Raw genomic sequence first — 20,588 nt, 5'->3', positions numbered from 1 at the left:
AGTGGAAGGAAATGGGAAGGAGGCTAGTATGGTGAGTGTGGCTGGAGCACAAAAGGCAAGAGGCCATGAGCTTGAAGGAAAGGTGGAGAAGGAGATGTAAAGGAAGACCTCCAGGGTCCACATGGTGCAACTCTGAAGGGTGGTGCCTTTAATACGGCAGGAGGACCAGGTCAGGGGTGAAGCAAGGAAGAGAACAATACCAACCTTAGAAATGCTGGGCTTCGGGTATCAAGGGGACAGGGTACTGAATGGTGACATAAAACTGGGAGCCACTGTGTCCAGTTGGTAAATAAAGCTATGAGCACAGATGTGATTCTGGGAGTGGAAAAGGATGGCAACTTAGAGCCAACAAAGTAAACTGGGTGGCTGGGGGAAAAGGAAAATGTATGAGAGCAAAGAAGTCAAGAAAATCAAATGTTTCAAGGAAAATATGGCCATCAACAATTCTAATACTATTCTGATAAAAAATCAAGCACAAAGAGAGCTAAAAATGGCCAATATGTGTTGAAATATGAAGGTCATTGGTGGCTTTAGAAAGAACACTTCGGAGCAATGGGTACAGAATCCAGGCTGATATGGACAAAGGAGGTGGTGAAAGGTGAGCAGAGAGTACAGGCAGGTCTTTGAAGATGATTATGTGAATGAAAAGGAGAAAGAAAGTAAAGCAGCCAGTTGGGGTCAAGAGAGCGTATGGAGCTTTCTTTTTAAGATGGGAAAGGCTTTTCATGCTTAATACTGATTGTATGGATCTGGTTAAAGGGGAAATATTGATAACACAGGAAATAGAAGGGATAAATGTTAGTGTAAAATCTTTGGGAAGTCAGGGTCCAGGGTCAAAGAGGTAGGAACAGCCTGGGAAAGGAGAAGAGAAACAGGAGGAGAGAGCAGTTGAAGATAAAGGTGGGTTTCTGGGACTCATGGCAGGAAGGAGGTAGAGAGACCCTCCAGTGCTTTCTCTCTCTTCCAGGAAGTAGGTCACAGAAACTATTGGGAGTAAGGCAGCTGGAGATTTATACAAGGAGAAGGTGTTAATAAATGAGAAATAGTCAGAAAGTTCACTGGCTTTGGATCCTGACAGACTTGGCTTCCCACCCCTTGGTAGCCTGTAACCTTAGATTAGCAGCACAGCCTTGCTAAACCTCATTCATCTGACCAGCAATGATTGAGCAATCACTGTATACTAAGAGTGGACTAGAAATGCCAACCATATTGGATAAAGTCCTTGAATTCAAAGACTTCCTCATGGATAGGCAAGTAAAATGCGTCAGGCAAAATTAGCACAGCATGGCAAGTGCTAAGGTGAAGGAAAGCATGAGGTATCCTAGCAGATCAGAGGAAGGGGTTCCATTCTAGACTGGCAGGACTATAGATGGCCTTCTGAGGAAATAGCCACCTTAGCCATAGCCTCAGTTTCCCCAATGCAAAATGGGGAAAAATCAATCCATTGAGTAATTAACAAGATGGGCTACACAAAGCACCTGGGCATGATGTCTACAACACAGTGGTTTATCAATAAGTTCTACTTTCCTTCCCTAGAAATCCTTCTGGTGCAATTGAGACTAATTACTAAACCCAGTTCGTATATTAGACTAACATACAAAGTTGTCACAAACTTCCATTTGGTGCACAAATTTTCACTTTCCCCCTGTTTCTCAAGACATATTCTTCTCAAATGCTGGCTGGAAGCCATCAAAACTGTCACCGAGAGCTAAAGTCCAACATGGAAAACATACAAAACAACATATGATGTCTTGCATAGGGAATTGTAGCCATATGTAGATAAGATTACACTAATGTTATCCCCTCTTTTATTTCTCTTTCATGTTTATGGGCCAGATGCAGCTGGATCCTAGATATCTGAGTCCCTGTTTTCCTTCAAATAAATGAATGCCCTATCTACCAGTTAGCAATCTTGACTGCAAAGGGACAACGTCCCATCTGAAACTGGCTTAGACAATGAAGGAGACTGATTAGCTCATGGATTTGAAATGGTCTGATCTATATCTCAAATGACATCACTGAGGATCTGGTCCTTCACTGGTTTGTCTTCTGCAGGGTTAGCTTACCTGTTAGGCTCCCAAAGTGGTACCCAGAGCACCCGAACATCTTCATCCATGGGAACAAAATAACAAAGTCAGGTCCATACAACATCCTTGCAGGACATGATCCATCAAAAGAGAGAGCGGTTCTTTCTCTATAAATTCAAGGAAACTTTTGCTTTGCACTGGCTCTGACTAGACCATTCCTGACCCAATCTCTATGCAGTGACGTCCAATAGAACTTTCTGTTAGTGATGGAAATGTTCTTTAACTGTACCTGTCCACAGGTGACTACATAGCACTTGAAATGTGGCTAGTGTGGCTGAGGAAATGCACTTCTTATTTTATTTTAATTAATTACAATTTAAATGTAAAACGCAACATGCATCTAGTGGCCACCATATGGGACAGTGAAGCTCTATAATGGGGAAAGGGCAGATTACAGTAGTTGGCTAAACTAGTCAGTGCCCACTGCCTTGGACTGGGGATGCAGTTAATGCCATTCATTCCACAAAAAGAAGTTGTTCTGCCTGGTGTCCCAGAGCCCACCATTTTTATTTCCCATAGATTAATGGCCCAACTCAACATGAAATCCTTTGCCAAGGAGTCATATTGATAAATCTAACCTAGCACAATGCCGTGTGAAAATCACTCTGGAATAATAGCCTTTTAAAGCTGAGAGTGACCTCAAGGCTCACACACTCCAAATCCATATCTCACAGAGAAGAAATGGGCTTGGGGTATCAATTGCTTTGCTTCTGGCAGTTATGAGCAGGGCCTGGATTTGCTGACCTTCAGCCATTTTCCACTGTAAAATCAGTCTTTACGCCACAGCAATCCAACAGGCCTATTGTGACAGAACTGACTTCATTCCACAGGAAGCTTCGTAATCATTAGCTTATTGAAACTTCCAGTAAAGGATGTTGCCATAGACGCCTGATACTCTACGCTCAAAAGTCTAAATGAGCCTAAGTGATCGTGTCAATGAGGCAGGCAGGCTGGCCTGGTGGGGACAGTGGCCGACTGGATCCCACATGCCCTGTCTGATTGCAGGTGGCCAAATGTGACCATGGGGGTATTGGTGACCAGTGTTGCCAGGCCTTTAGATTTTCTGAGAAATCCAGATTTGCATGTTAACTCCCCAGATTCTTTAAATGCTGGCCTTTACATTTTAATATGTCATGCAGGCCAAGCAAGATCTGTCTGCCTGTGAATGGGTTCAGCCACCTGTTTGCACCTGTGGTAGAGATTTATAAAGTCTGACCTGAAAATTAAGGCCTTCAGAGTAGTCGCTGCTGCTGGTGCCCATGTGTTCCTATGCGTGCCCACTGACAACTTCTAATCACAACTGTGTCTGAGCGCTTTCTTGAAACCTGGGGCCCATGGATCTGGAGGCCCCTTGGCCACGGAGAGGGGCTGGCAGAGTGCTGAGGACACAACAGCCCAGGGAAGAGCTGTCCTCAAACACTGACAGGCGGGAACTGATAGGTAAATACCACAGCTCTCTCACTGTGGTGTGTGCCACAATGTCCCCCAGGGCTCCCCAGTGGGTTGGAGCTTCAGTTGCCCAGAGTGTAACCTATTTGATAATTCAACCATTATGGGCTGTCTTCCCTTGCCTGTCTCACTTCCCCACTGCTCTGTCCATGCTTCATGAGGTCACCTTCCAAATAAAGTACTTGAGCTTGAATCTTTGTCTTGGGGTCAGCTTCTGGAAGAACTCACCCTACAAACACCAGCAAGCTGAAATCGTTTTAGAATTTTGTTTGTTTTTAACATCTTTATTGGAGTATAATTGCTTTACAATGGTGTGTTAGTTTCTGCTTTATAACAGTGTTCATTGCAGCTCTATTTACAATAGCCAGGACATGGGTTTTTTGTTTTGTTTTGTTTATTGAAGTATAGTTGATTTACAATGTTGTGTTAGTTTCAGGTATACAGCAAAGTGATAAATTTATACATGTGTATCTTTTTTTCAGATTCTTTTTCCTTATAGGTTATTACAACATATTGAGTATAGTTTCCTGTGCCATACAGTAGGTCTTTGTTTGTTATCTATTTTATATATAGTAGTGTGTATATGTTAATCTGTTTGTTTCATTTTTAATTTTTCCCTCTAGTCATGAACTCTGTCAGGGCTAAAATAGATGAAAATTTCACAACCTAAAGTCCCACCTCTTCTGATCATCTAATGTCTCAATATTCACAATGTAGTGCTGAAACTGCTGGCCTCTTGCATAATGAAGCCAGGCTATAGGAACACATGCTCATCTAAAAATAGAATCCATTATGTATATCAGCACAGCCCTTAGTTTCTTAGCATAGCAACTAGTTCTGCCCCATAAAACTTTTCATTGAGGCATTCACTTCAACCAGGTGCATTGTTCACCGTGTAAAACCCCAAAGAGAAATCTCATGCAACATCATTCCCATCACAATCCACATAGAAGACAGAAGTGAAAACCAAGAATTCTTAAGGGAGAAACACGAATTTTACCACTCAAATGTATCACACAGAAGTGATTGTATCACAAGCTTCCTGTCACACCTGTATATGACCTGGCTCTCTCTGGTTTCCCTGCTGGGCTTATGTATCAATAAAGGAAGGATTCCTACAAATTAATAAGAAATGACATGATGTCATAATTTACCAAGATGATATCTGCTTTTGTACCTATAATACAAATTTAAGATATGAAGTAATTATATAAAATCATATTTAAAACCACATTTGTTTATTCAAAAGTGCAACTAGTTTAATGAAATATGGAATTCAAACAGTAACTTGGTCTACTAGGGGATCTCTAAAACATAAACGTAAAGGTTAATAAACAGGGCTTGAGTGCTGAGGACATGTTCAGTAAAAATAAAACAAATAGCTAGTACCTGGAACATTTGGGGAATGAAAAATTAAATGAGTCTTAATCAACCGCATATAACAAAAATATCTATTTTGATTCAATCTTGGATACTGAGAATCTTTCTAAAAAATGCTAGTAATTTCCTGCCTTCCTAAGTACAGTATAGGGGATATTATTCAATCATAGCTAAATAATTCAGAGTCTTGTAGGGCCTCTGGGTTCTCAAGCTGAGTCTGACTTCTGATAGAAATGAGGCCACGGACAGGAAAGGTAGAGTGAGCACAACCCCTCAGGATGTTCACTGAATTGATTTGTGATGTCAGCTTGCTTCCTCTCAGTGTTCACCTTGGCTGCACATTACAATCAAATGAGGAGCTTTCCAAAACAAAAAAAGAAAATCCAATGTCCTGACTGCACCCTAGAGAAATTAAATCAAACTCTCTGGGGCTGGGGCCCAGGCATCAGCACTTTTTGAAGCTCCCCCAGTGATTTCAGTGTTTCCATGTGCAGCCCAAGTTGAGAATCACTTCATATTTTTTGCCTTTTCCATGCACATGCAGTATGCCTACTGAGGTTTATTTTCAGACAAATCTGAGAAAAAAATCTCAGAGAGACACTTAACTTTCCAAATTAAACAGAGTCTTTAAAAAGCAAGAAGTTAAGAGCCAGGACACAGAGCCAGATTGCCTGGGTTCTATTCCTGCCTCAATTCACAAACCGTATGACCAAGGTCATTACTCAACCTCTGTGTGCACGTCAATGTCCTCATCTGGAAATGGGGGTGATAACAGCCCTAGCCTCACAGGTTCGTGGAAATGATTAAGTGAGTGTGTGTGTGTGTGTGTGTGTGTGTGTGGGCATGCCCATGTACATATGTATCAGAGCAGTGTCTGGCATGCAGAAAACACCATATATGTGATTGCTATTATTGGTGATTATGATAACAATGATAATTAAAAAATAATTAAAAAGAATGTGCATAAACACTACTATAAATAAAATAGATAACTAATAAGAACCTGCTGTATAGCGCAGGGAACTCTACTCAATACTCTGTAATGGCCTATTTGGGAAAAGAATCTTCAAAAAAAAAAAAGAGTGGATATATGTATATGTATAACTGATTCACTTTGTGGTATACCTGAAAATAACACAACACTGTAAGTCAACTATACTCCAATAAAAATTTTTAAAAATAAAATACTGAATTAGTGCATATGAAAAAAACGCCTTAAAATATGTGACACCAACTACTTAATAAATCAATTGCTTTTTTTTTTAACATCTTTATTGGAGTATAATTGCTTTACAATGCTGTGTTAGTTTCTGCTTTATAACAAAGTGAATCAGCTATACATATACATATATCCCCATATCTCCTCCCTCTTGCATCTCCCTCCCATCCTCCCTATCCCACCCCTCTAGGTGGTCACAAAGCACCGAGCTGATCTCCCTGTGCTATGCAGCTGCTTCCCACTAGCTATCTATTTTACATTTGGTAGTGTATACATGTCAGTGTTACTCTCTCACTTTGTCCCAGCTTACCGTTCCCCCTCCCCATGTCCTCAAGTCCATTCTCTACATCTGCGTCTTTATTCCTGTCCTGCCCCTAGGTTCGTCAGAACCTTTTTTTTTTTTTTTAAGATTCCATATATATGTGTTAGCGTAAGGTATTTGTTTTTTTCTTTCTGACTTACTTCACTCTGTATGACAGACTCTAGGTCCATCCTCCTCACTACAAATAACTCAGTTTCATTTCTGTTTATGAGTAATATTCATAATAATATGAATATTACTGAGTAATATTCCATTGTATATATGTAATATTCCATTGTATATATGTGCCACATCTTCTTTATCCATTCATCTGTCGATGGACACTTAGGTTGCTTCCATGTCCTGGCTATTGTAAACACAGCTGCAATGAACATTGTGCTAATGACTTTTTTTGAATTATGGTTTTCTCAGGGTACATGCCCAGTAGTGGGATTGCTGGGTCGTATGGTAGTTCTATTTTTAGTTTTTTAAGGAACCTCCATATTGTTCTCCATAGTGGCTGTATCAATTTACATTCCCACCAACAGGGCAAGAGGGTTCCCTTTTCTCCACACCCTCTCCAGCATTTATTGTTTGTAGATTTTTTGATGATGGCCATTCAGACTGGTGTGAGGTGATACCTCATTGTAGTTTTGATTTGCATTTCTCTAATGATTAGTGATGTTGAGCATCCTTTCATGTGTTTGTTGGCAATCTGTATATCTTCTTTGGAGAAATGTCTATTTAGGTCTTCTGCCCATTTTTGGACTGGGTTTTTTTTTTTGATATTGAGCTGAATGGGCTGCTTGTAAATTTTGGAGGTTAATCCTTTGTCAGTTGCTTCATTTGCAAATATTTTCTCCCATTCTGAGGGTTGTCTTTTCACCTTGTTTATGTTTTACTTTGCTGTGCAAACGCGTTTAAGTTTCATTAGGTCCCATTTCTTTATTTTTGTTTTTATTTCCATTTCTCTAAGAGTGTGTCAAAAAGTATCTTGCTGTGATTTATGTCATAGAGTGTTCTGCCTATGTTTCCCTCTAAGAGTTTTATAGTGTCTGGCCTTATAATTAGGTCTTTAATCCATTTTGAGTTTATTTTTGTGTATGGTGTTAGGGAGTGTTCTAATTTCATTCTTTTACATGTAGCTGTCCAGTCTTCCCAGCACCACTTATTGAAAAGGCTGTCTTTTCTCCATTGTATATTCTTGCCTCCTTTATCAAAAATAAGGTGACCATATGTGCATGGGTTTATCTCTGGGCTTTCTATCCTGTTCCATTGATCTATATGTCTGTTTTTGTGCCAGGACCATACTGTCTTGATTACTATAGCTTTGTAGTAGAGTCTGAGGTCTGGGAGCCTGATTCCTCCAGCTCCGTTTTTCTTTCTCAAGATTGTTTTGGCTATTCAGGGTCTTTTGTGTTTCCATACAAATTGTGAAATTTTTTGTTCTAGTTCTGTGAAAAGTGCCATTGGTAGTTTGATAGGGATTGCATTGAATCTGTAGATTGTTTTGGGTAGTATAGTCATTTTCACTAGATTGATTCTTCCAATCCAAGAACATGGTATATCTCTCCATCTGTTTATGTCATCTTTAATTTCTTTCATCAGTGTCTTACAGTCTTCTGCATACAGGTCTTTTGTCTCCTTAGATAGGTTTATTCCTAGGTATTTTATTCTTTTTGTTGCAGTGGTAAAAGGGAGTGTTTCCTTAATTTTTGTTTCAGATTTGTCATAATTAGTGTATAGGGATGCAAGAGATTTCTGTGCAATAATTTTGTATCCTGCTACTTTACCAAATTCATTGATTAGCTCTAGTAGTTTTCTGGTAGCATCTTTAGGATTCTCTATGTATAGTATCATGTCATCTGCGAACAGTGACAGCTTTACTTCTTCTTTTACGATTTGGATTCCTTTTATTTCTTTTTCTTCTCTGATTGCTGTGGCTAAAATTTCCAAAACTATGTTGAATAATAGTGGTGAGAGTGTACAACCTTGTCTTGTTCCCGATCTTAGAGGAAATGGTTTCAGTTTTTCACCATTGAGAACGATATTGGCTGTGGGTTTGTCATATAGTTTAAAGTTTATGTTTTTGCCTCTTAAAACTATTTAAATGAAACAAACAAAGATAAAATTGAAAAATGGAAAATAATTTTTATTTTAAGTCTATTTTTATTTTGGTAAATGCTTAAATGACTCAACTGTAAGTCTCCATTTATGTTACCAGAAGGAAAAAAGAGGCTTGTCTTGCTATTAAATATAGAAGGAGTTTGACAAGGACCCCATCAGTAGGATCACACAATTTTGAATTGGCAAGAAAAGGAACTAGAGGTCAAACAAATATGCTCACTCTATCTATAACATCTATAATTCAAGCAAAGGAGCAAGACATTGGGTCAATACCAATGTATTTGGGAATTCTACTCACAACAAGCACAAATGGGTGTTCCACATAACAAGAAATAAAATTATGAACAACATACAAAATGTATTTCCTCTACACATTCCTTTAATCCAGCGTCTCAAACTAATTTTGTATCAAAAGGTACAAATATCCCATTATAATAACTTCATAGCATGGAAAGCATCCAATTTAATTTCTACTACAAGACTAGGAAGAGCTAAATATAAGCAACTCATAAAACTGAGGCATAATTTTGTAATTAAATTATATTAGGAGTAATAAACTCTGGTTACAGTGTATTCAAACAAGCATTGCTGTTGTTATTTGCCTGATGAAGTGCTATGATGGAGACATGAAAATCAGGTTAATGCACTTACACCCTAGAAATGATTCCAAAGAAAGAACAACGATGCCATTTCATAATAATCAGCTTGATTTTAAAATGCATTTACTAAAAAACCATGATTCATAACCTTGTAAAAATGTCCATTCTAATAACATGCTTTCTTCTATTGCATCTGCATAGGCTAAGCAATCATATTAGCTGTCCTACAGTAGCTAGAGTTCATTGAGGCAAAAGTTTTGGGACTCAAGGCAGTGAAAAGAAGGAAGTGTTGATAATAAATAAAGCTTAATCTGGAAGTAGAATTGATGAGAAGAAGTTTGTTCCTCAGCAATCCAACAGACCACTGACTAAATTATTCTCACAAACACTGAAAGTTTAATCTCTAAGGATATGATCAGTATGGAGGAGGAGGAGCTCCTGGTGCCGATATAGCAGTGAAAATCCAATCCCAAAGTGATTATCTTAGGAAAAAAGACACAGACAACCATGGCGGAGCCCAATTCTTCTTGTGAATATTAGCATTTTCTCCTATCCAAGACTTTTTAATCATCTTAAAGCTTATTTCATAAGATGCTTCCGATTCCCGAGGGTCAAAAACCTTTCACCTATGATGCAGTATTTATTAGCAAATTATCCTCAGTGGGAAAGTCTTCTCAACAATAAATCCCTTCTTTTGCCTTGTATAGTTCTGTTCCCAAAGCATTACAAAATACATAAATAAACATCTTGTTTGCCCAAACAGACCTAAGTTTCAATGCTTTAGATCAAAAGACCACAGCAGAGTGTAAACAGAAAACAAGTCACTATTACCTTGAAGAAGAAGAAAAACTCTTTTAAAATATTTGTAAATAGATGGTCACTTGGCTTTCAGAACAGCACATTTGTGGTCCCTAACAATTAGTTAGGGACTAATTGTTTAGTCAGAGACTAACTGTCCATTATATACCAATAATAGAAGCCACCACAGTGAACCTTGAGGGCATTATGCTAAGCGAAATAAAGCCAGAGAGAGAGGGGCAAATATGACACGGTATCACTTACATGTGAAATCTTCAGAAAGGGGTGAGGTGTCAGACTCATAGCAACAGAGAGCAGAAAAGTGGTTGCCAGGGGCTGGGGTGCCAGGGAACTAGGAAGAGGTTGGTCAAAGGCTATAAACTTTCAACTATAAAATGAATAAAGGCAGAGAATCTAATGTATAGTATGGTGACTACAGCTGACAACACTGTATTATATAAATGAAATTTGCTAAGAGAGTAGAACCTACATATTCTCACACATACACAAAAATAAGAAAAATAAGTGAGGTAGGTGATGGATGTGCTAATTAACTAGATGGGGGGATCATTTCACAATGGATATGTACATCAAATCACCAAGATGTACACTTTAACTATCTTAAATTTTGTCAATCATACCTCAGGAAAGCTGAAATTTTTAAATTAAATTATTTAAATTAAATAAATTTATTTAATTAAATAATTTAATTTAATTAAATAAATTTAAATTAAATTAATTTTAAAATTAAATGTTTTCTAAAAAGCCACCACAAAGAGTGAGTTTACAAAGTGCCAGGCATTGTGCTACACACATACATCATGTTTACGAGCAACTCTGAGAAAGTTATACCCCATCTTGCAGATGAGGAAACGGAGGCTTAAATGGTTGAAGAGATTCACCAGACATGACTCATGGAGTACAAGGCAGAGCTAGAACTCCAACCCACATCTGTCCAACTTCAAGTTCTGGCCTCCCAAATCAGGACTCTTTTAAGAGAAAGAAAAGAAAACCTCCCTGGCTTAAAGTATTTACCTAACAGTTTCCAGTGCCTCTTACTAAGGAATCTTTTTAATGCCCTTAACTATGGGGCATCTATATTAAGTTGTTAGGTACAAAGCATCCATGTTAAGCAGTTGCTAAACAAGGATTCTAGTAAAATGAGTTTATTTTAGAGGTGGTTCCAGGATACATGGGGAATCGAGACAGGAAGGGAAGGAAGCCCATGAAGGGTGTGTTTTCAAGCCAGTTACCACTGAGGGTAAATGGGCTATTAACCCTGGAGGGCACTAGAAGAAAACAAAAAGCTAGCACCTTTGAGTTATCCCATCCAAGAAGTGAGGGAGCTGTGGTATTTGCCCATCAAACTTCTTTGGTTGGGTGGGTGTTAATTCAGGCAGTGACATGAGCTCCAGAGGCCAGAAAAAGCAAAGGAATGCAAATGCTGGCCACTGGGGTCCAACTCTCGGCCTCAGGAGTAGTAAGGACATGGGTTTAGATTTTGGGCCATGTCTGCTCTATTAATTTCTTTATGTGAAGGAAATTCATGGAGGATCAAAGAAAAGACTTAGTCCATAGATGCTGCTGGTTTGTTGGCAATGATTGGTGCACTGCTGCAGGCCAAGCAATGATCCCAGCCCTCCAAGAGTGATACTCACATGCATTTTGCTGTTTTCTAAGGTAAATCAGTTGTCGTTTCAGGGTTTGGGGAAAACTGCCAAATAAAAGTGAATAGAGTTGATCTTCTTAATTTATAATCACATCACCGCACTCAATTGACTGTTGAGTGTCTTACCCCATTCACCATAGACAAGAAAGTCCAAAATTGATGTTTCTGGGATATACTAGGGAAGTGTGTGTGAAAGAGGAAGTGCCATTGCTAAATGATGATTAATGAAATCTGTGGTGCCTGGTGGTTCTTTTGGAGGCCAGACTATTTTTTTAACATGATATTTCTAGATTTTCTTAGAGGTTTATGAGGCATCATTTTAAATATTTTTGAATTCTGGACTTTTATGCTGAAAACGTCACTGTGTCTTATGTAAATATTTAATTTTTAAACTTTGCTTTTGAACGCTGTATAGAAATTTAAGGCTACCATAAGAGAATGCAGTCTATAGTTGTCATTAATAGAAACTTAATCATTGCTCTACAAGGATCCCAAACGGTTGTCTCGTGCAAAATCATAGGCCAGAAAAAGATGGCATATGGTGCAGATGGTGGATCCCTCCTCTGGTCCTGGGTCCCTAGAAATGACTGGATATGCAGGTGTAAATATATGTCTATCATCTAGGATCATGGGTACACAGAAAGGATTGTACTTGTTCAATCAGAAAGAATGGAAGACAAAAGATAAATGGAATAAAAATGAAGTAGGAAATGACATCCCAGAAACCCACAGACATTAAAACATAGGAGTAGATCTGGGCCACCCAAACAGGTGGTGAAGTTATCAGCACTAGGAATGAAATGAGAGCATCAACTCAGGTCAACCCACCATCGCAGCTCCCACCTCCCACACCCTCCACTCTCAGCCAGAAGAAAGCTACAGAAGAGACGGTGCTATCAGAGCTGGCTCCAACAAGAAAGAATGAGGAGCCACCCACAGACAAGACTAATCATTTGAAGAAATTAAATTTAGAACCAAACTTCACATCAATGTTCAAAATACATTATATGATTGCTATGGTCTGAATGTTTGTGTCCCTACCCGCCAGGCCAAATTCGTATGTTGAACACCTAATGCCCAAGGATGGTATTAGGAGATGGGGCCTTTGGGAGGTGATTAGGTCCTGAGGGCAGAGTCCTCCTGAATGGGATTAGCACCCTTATAAAAGAGGCTCCAGAGAGATCCTTAGCCCCTTCCACCACATGAGGACACCAGAAGTCTGCAACCCAGAAGAGGGTTCTCACTGGACCATGCTGATACCCTGGTCTTGGACTTCCAGCCTCCTGAACTGTGAGAAATAAATATCTGTCATTTATAAACTACCCATTCTATGGTATTTTGTTAGAGTAGCCCAAATGGACTAAGACAACTATACATGAATTAAAAATCTAAACTAATAATAATGATGGCTATGAGGATGATGAATAAGAAAGGCTTTAAATAAAGCAAAAAGCAGAAAAAAGGTTGAAATGTGAATACATCAAATTTGAGAATGTCAAGTCATCTTTTGTCATGCATAAGTTAAAAGTTAAGAAATTCAAAGACAAGCCACAGACAGGAAGAAAATATTTGCAACATCCCTAACAGCTAAAGGATTAACATCCAGAATACCTGGACACCTCTCAACACAAGGCAAGGAAATTCAGCAGGTAACTCCGGTAAGAGAAAACAGAAACTGTCCACACGTGTAAGAAAATGTACACAGCTCACTAGCAAATCAGGCAATAGCAAATTAGAGCAGAGATACAATGGTTGCATCAGATTGGCAAAAATTAAAATGTTTCTTAATAGTGTTGGTGGGGATTGAGGAAACAGTTCCTCTCACACAAGACTGGCAAAGTTATAAAATGACACAACCATTAACTAAAATTTAGGATATATATAGCCTTCAATCAGCAATAGTACTTGTCAAAATTTACCTCAGGGACGCCTGACCCATATACTCAGAGAGGGATACACAAGGCTGACTATTACTCTATTGTTCAGGATTGTTTTCTGTGGACTAGAAACAGACAACTACCAAGACTCCATCAATGAGAATTTTTTATTGTTAAATGAAATCTGGTCATCCATTCTATGGGATATGTAGAGCAATTTAAAAGAATAAAGTGGATTCACATGTACTTACACAAAAAGTTCTGTAAGACATACTGTAAAGTGAAAAGCCAGTTTGTGGAACAGTAAAAATAATATGATGTTATTTAGGGTACAAATGGATATAAATGAAACAAAATGAAATATTTCCATAGTTAATGTATGCACAAATTCATTAAAAAGAGGCCTGGAAAGATACCATGAAGCTGTTATCAGCAACTGACTTTGGAAGAGACTAGGATTGGGTCAATGGTGGGGAGGAGTCAAGGGCATCAATACTGCTTTACTCTCTTACAAAAAGAACCTATTAGAGGATTATCCACAAAATAAAAAATAAATAATATCTGTAACAAAAAAGATAAAGTAGTAGGAATCCTTCCTCTAAAATGTGTTTTTCCTCCTCTTCCTTTTTAATTTAATTATATGTTCCTCTTTCCCCTCCTCCAAGCTCCTGTTTTAGGGATACAAGGAAGAGCTTACTCAACTATATTGAATTTCTTGGATCTAGTAGTGAGTAGTTTTATTTTTACACCAACCTTGGCACAGAAGCAGGGCATCAGCTTACTATGTTTCATGTTCTAGCAGGATAGGTTTTTGTTATTAGCCTTTTACACTGACCCTCTTTTCTTCTTTAGCTCCCATACAGATTCTTCTTGTAGTTCGCATGGTTTTCACGGCTAACACTTCCTGTGTTGGTTTCTGGTCCTGATATGGCAGAGCTCCAAAGGAAAGTCATAGCATAATGCAGGCAACCTCTTCCATACTCACGCTGTACAGGAGCCCCTTCTCACTCATGATTACAAATAAACTGATCCTCTTTACATAACACACACTGACATAAGAAAAACAACCATGCTTAAAATAGTCATATTCAGAAACTCATTCTTGCTAATTACAGTCAATAAGATTTACAGAGCCAACAATAAAAGGGAAAGAATGATTAAAATAAGCCCAGAGCTGGTACAAAGTATGAACATTTACCCTTAAGATGATGTTCATATTTATCTGCTCCCAACCAACCCCAAACATTCTTTCAATGTTTCATCAGAGCACATTTCTGCTACCTAAAAATGACCTGCCAGCTCTGGTTTTTAAGTTCTTAAATCATCTGGGCTGTCTGTCTTCTTTGCCACCTATCATTTCTATGGTGACAAATCAAAGGAGGGGTTACAGAAGGAAGCATGTCAATGTTCACAGAGAGTGGAACCAGTGGCTTGAAATCAGTGGTGCATGGTACAATGTGGCCATGACAGGAGAGAAGACATGGATGAGAAACTGTCAAATGTGAGGATTCTCCTCCAGGGCTATAAAGAGAAAGATCTTGTAACAATATTCTTTACCAAGAGCTTCTTAAGCCACTCAGCTCGCCTCTGAGCAGAGTAGGCTTCAAGGGATCACTAATCAAAGGGCTTCGGCACAGGCTTCATGGACCAAGGAGAAACATGGACAAAGACAAAGGAAAAAGCTCCAGGGAGAAGAGAGGCACATCACCCAGATACCAACGCAAGCTTCCAAACAGCGGCAGGGAGGGAATCGGGATAAACTTAAAAGTATCACATTTTTTCTTTGAGACGTAACCTCTGTAGTACATGTGATAGATTCATATCAACAAGACTGATTGTCAGAAAAAATATCTTAAAGAAACTGGGCCTCTAAGCACCATCTGACTGCAACATTAGGCCCAACCCTTCAAATGATTTTATGCAAAAACATGGACTTAAAGCTTGTGTGCCCTCCCCACTCACTTGCGGGTACCATCTCTGCTTGCATACATTTATGCTCCTAATATATCACTTACAGGAGTCCACCTCCTAGAAGTGGATTCATCACTCGTTCTGACTCCAGGACTGGGCTTAAAGCCAGAAGAAAATGACAAACTTAGAATCATGGAAACTTTAATTTTTTCTTAAATCGTCTCATCTTTTAGATACTGATATATGATCATTAACTAAAAAATAAACCTCAAAATTCTGACACATGACTGACCATTGACTTAAAAAGTGAAAAATTAAATTCCCATCTCTTGGCTAGAACTGGAAGATTAATATCCATGAAAAGAAAAGTAATAAAGAGACAGAAGTATTGCTACCACAGTATTTGTTTAAGTTGGTCATAAACAGCATTACAACCAAGAGAAAGTGGTTAGTATTAAAAAATTGAGATTTTTCTACATTTGAAAATAATCATGAGTTAAAATACTGGGTTCACAGAACAATAGAGGTACATCAAAGAGCCTCTGGTCCTAAACACTTTCTCTTTCTTAAGCAAAGAAATATTTATGATTGGTCTTAAAGGGGAGCTTAACTGAGTTGCTATGGATTGTTTAAAAAACCCCAAAATACCTTCTGTTGCTTTTATAGAAGCTTGATTTACAAGTTGAAAAATCAAACTGACAGTCTAGTCTCTTGTACAAATACCCAACCTTTAAAAATGCTCTAGGCATTATAAATATATCTTTCATGAATATAGCTTCAACAGTTCTAAAAATAGCCTTTAGGAGGAAAAAAATAAAAACCTCTTTCAAGCCATTGTTTTATACATAACAGCAGGAAACCAAACAGAATGTCAAAGCCAAAGTGATTAACACACCCAGTAATAAACATGAACAGTCAGTATGAAATCTTACTCAAATACGGTTTTCGACATTAGCTCGGGGTCTATGCTTTAGCCCCACGTCTGTGGCCAGACATGATTGCAGGGCACCCGTATTCAGAAAGTAACTCCAGGACCACAAAGCTAAAATCTGCCTTTTGGATAACGTGTTAACAGACCCATTCAGGACTGGCCCTGGGGGCCAGATATTACTGTCTAGCACCCTAAGAGTTTCCCCAGGCTCTACTCTGACCCCAAATATGCCACTGCACAGAGCAGTTTCCATACCACTACTCACTGGTGAAGTCCAGGTTGCCCCCAATGGCCGAAAGCTAAGCTGACAAACACCAGTAACCTTGGATATAGAGAACTAACACCAGAACGTGAAAAGGCACCTCACAGTTTGATGCCAGGTATTTTATTGGTTTCAGTATGGATTTAGCACTCTCAATAAAGCCTGTCCCATCTTTCCAAATATCAGAACTTATAGGACCAGAATATTCCGTGGTCTGTGGCCTTGTATGTTCAAGTGCAGAACCATAGCATCGTCTATCGAAATGATAACCTAATTTTTATGAATATTCTGATCTAACTACCCATTAAACTCCAAATAAATCCTATGATCTGCAGACAGTCTACTTTTTAATAATTCAATATGGAATCATCTCAATTGGTTTCATAATAAATGAGATTCTAAATTCATGGTATGGTGGACAGAAAGCTAAAATGGGAAGAAATTCCTGAAAAAGTGAAGGTATAGTCTAAAGGGATCTTTTTCCTGATTTTCTAACATAAAACAAATTATCAAGGCCAAATTCCTGCTGAGGCTGAGAGAACCCTTAATAAGCAGCAAAGGGGAGAAGGAAGAGAAAGGGAAAGCCACAGTTACAGTCATCAGGATCAAAAATGACTTTCTCATCATGTTTCTTCATTTTTTATGGGTAGAGTTGGTAGGAGACTTAACAGCAGTAATACTGGCTAACTTCCCTCTACAACAAATGTAATTCACAATTCCATGTTCTTATCCTGAGAAATGCCAATTGTTCTAGGATTTAGCACATCTAATATTTCAGACCTTGGAAAATCCCAAGACATTTCTTAGATATTCTTTTTAAATAGAATCTTTAAAAAAATTACAGAGTCATCCATGAAATGGATAGAAAGCTAAATACTTTGCAAATCAGCAACTAACTGGAAAATGTAAGAAAGACATATCTCACTTCTTACCTTGTTTTGATCTGTCCAGTAAAAGAAAAATCCCTGAGGGTCGGTCCTCAAAATAATTGGAGTGACAATAGTGGAGTCCTAGAAATGTAAGAAAATACACGTATATCAACATATGCCACTATAGAAAGCCTTACCTGCGAATTACTTAACAAGTAATAATTAAGTTTCTCCAAGATCATCAATTATTAGTAAAACTAATAAAAAATTAAACATGATATCTTTAACATCATAGGATTATTAATTACATAACTGAGGTACTTTACTAATAATTAGAATATTGGGACATTACTTAAAAAGGAAAAGGCCAGTGATGCACGTATTTATTGATTAAGGCAAGTTTTTAAAGGCACTGGCATGTTTTCTAACAAAAAGCTATATTTGGTTTTCCAAATAATTTTAACACTAAACATCATTACATATTTTATATGATTAAAGTTAATTAAAATCCATGCTTCAGGATATTATTTTAAATTACATTTGCTCTATAAAATGATTTTTAATTGTACTGAAGAGAGTAAACACAGCATTTAGGTATTGCTGTTTCCAAGGTAACAGTAAATAAGGCCATCTTCTACATATTCAGAAGGCTATACACAAAATTGTTGTAAATTTAAATTTCACACAATAAAATAAAACATCATAGACAGTCTTCTGAGTTTAAAGCATGCATATTATAAAGCAAAAACTGCCTGTATTGTAATTACAATATTAAACATTTCTAAAATATGTGTTCTTTTCTTTTGGCAATTTTCAGAAAGGCATACCATCTGCACAAAGAAACACGTGTCACTGGATATGGATTTTCATACTGAAATACTGGGACCTTTGCAGGAATTGCATTTTTTAAAGAGACATAAATAACCAGTTTATTTCAACTTTTTCATACACATTGTAACTCTGGTATGTCATATCCTCTATCTGATCAAAAAGATTTGTAATAAATTTAGAACTTTCAGAGATAATTTTGGAATTTGGGATTGTCTTCCTGATGGGTAGAGCAGATCTAAGGCTTTTGTACACATGGTAAGTTTTATTATAAGAGCCAGGTTCTGGAGGCCAACCCCTCGGGCTCAAATCTCTGCCTGTCCCCTCCTGGTGCCTCATTTTGCACAACCACAACTGGAAAAAAAAGACATAATAATCATACCTCCCACAGAGTTTTTTTGTGAGAATTAAATAGGATAATTTGGGTAAAGCACCTGGATCAATTCTTGGCACATAAAAATGTTCATTATTATTATAGTGGATTATGTTTAAAACCTGATTTATTAAAATATTAAATGAAAGTTTATCATGGCATTCTTTTTTTATTGTGGTAAGTATATATAACATAAAACTTACCATTTTTAAGTGTAAAGTTCAGGGGCATTAAGTACTTTCACATTGCTGTGCAACCATGACCACCATCCATCCTCATCTTCCCAAACTGAAACTTCACACTCATTAAACACTAACTCACTACTCCCTCCTCCCCTTAGGCCCTGACAATCACCATTCTATTTTCTGTATCTATGAATCTGACTACTCTTTGGTACCTTATATAAGTAGAATCATACAGTATTTTTCCTTTTGCATCTGGTTGATTTCACTCAGCATAATGTGTTCAAGGTTCATCCATGTTATAGTAGGTGTCAAAATTTCCTTTCTTTTTAAGACTGAATAATATTCAATTATATGTCTGTATCATTTTGTTTATCCATTCATCCACTGATGGACATTTGGGTTGTTTCCACCTTCTGGTAATTGCAAACAACGCTGCTATGAACATGGGCCTACAAATATCTGTTTGCGTCCCTGTTTTCAATTCTTTTCCATATATACCCAGAAGTGGAATAACTGGATCATATGATAGTTCTATATTTAATTTTTTGAGCAACTGCCTTGCTGTTTTATCCTGATAGTCTTAAGATTCATTCTTAACATGCAGTCTGAAAATATCTTTTACAAGGCTTGTGCTGTTACATAGAGCTTCAGCTGGAATTTTTAAATTCCAAAATTACTTCTAAATGTTAAAAAAAAGACATTTGGAAAAAAATTTGATATTATAATGGAAGAATAATTTTTAAAATATTTGAAGCTTCTCCTATGAGATTACATGCTTTTGTTCAGAGCAATATTTCCAGTAAATCATAGCAATATTTTCAGTTCTGTTTCATCACCTACTCTTCCAGAGTTGGGCGAAATAAGTTTCCAATACGCTTCACAGAACACACATCCCAATTTCCAGGTAAATTTGGAATTAACCTGGAGGTGTAACTTATCATTTTCACGACAGTTCCTTTTCTAATCGGAGTGTCTGACAAGAGCATCTGAAAAGATTCTAATCAAAATCTTAGTGACAATTCACTTCAAGGATCCCAGACAATAAAATATTTAAAGTTAGCAGAGCAAAACAGCTCAAATTTATATGTTGGAACATTGTGTTAGGCTACCTCGTTGTTTCGGATACTGCTTTTTCTAGCTTATTCCTTTTTCTCCTTCAAAATTAAAGCTCCTTTGTTCAGTATTTTCTTGACCCCACTCTTTCGGCCACAGTTCCTCTACTAAATGATCATTTATCTCGGCTCCCTGCCTGTTTCCTCCATAATCACCTCTGACATTCCAAGATCAGCTGGAACTTGGCATTTCTGCCATGCAAGGCAGGGTTTGACCCAGAAATACATGAATATCCATTTTCAACTCCACCTCCTTTTTTCACACCTCTCACATAGCTGCAAGTGCCTATATTCTCCCCCTACTCAACCCAGATCTCAAGTATTCTTGTCAGAATATATGCTGTAGTTTGAAGTTTGAAATATATGGCCATCCTTCATTTCCAAGGCAACTGCAGCGTTTTACTGCAGAACAATGGAGATAACTCTCAGATGGTCTATGTTTTATTCTTTCTCCCTCCATCAATATCCGTAAGATGTGTATTCCATAAGAAGGTGGTTTTCAAACTTTTGGGTGCATCAGATTTACAAGGAGGACTGGTTAAAATGCAGACTACTGAGCCCTTTCTCTGGAGTTTCTCACTTAGGAGATCTGGAATAGAGTCTGAGAATCT

General features: G+C 37.9%; 1 protein-coding gene across 4 annotated transcripts in view; it reads right to left on the bottom strand.

The window, feature by feature from the left end:
• PLCB1 (phospholipase C beta 1) overlaps positions 1-20,588 on the bottom strand; it is a 694,419-nt gene that overhangs the window by 658,813 nt on the left and 15,018 nt on the right. For all 4 annotated transcript variants that reach the window (XM_068565592.1, XM_068565593.1, XM_068565595.1 and 1 more), the window contains exon 2: positions 17,543-17,620. In XM_068565592.1, coding sequence (XP_068421693.1) covers positions 17,543-17,620 — 78 coding nt within the window. The remainder of the gene's footprint in view (positions 1-17,542; positions 17,621-20,588) is intronic.

The sequence above is a fragment of the Eschrichtius robustus genome, chromosome 16 (assembly GCF_028021215.1).
Source record: "Eschrichtius robustus isolate mEscRob2 chromosome 16, mEscRob2.pri, whole genome shotgun sequence".
Taxonomy (NCBI): Eukaryota; Metazoa; Chordata; class Mammalia; order Artiodactyla; family Eschrichtiidae; genus Eschrichtius; species Eschrichtius robustus.
Note: the sequence above shows the minus strand (reverse complement) of the source record. Positions and strands in the feature narration are given on the sequence as shown.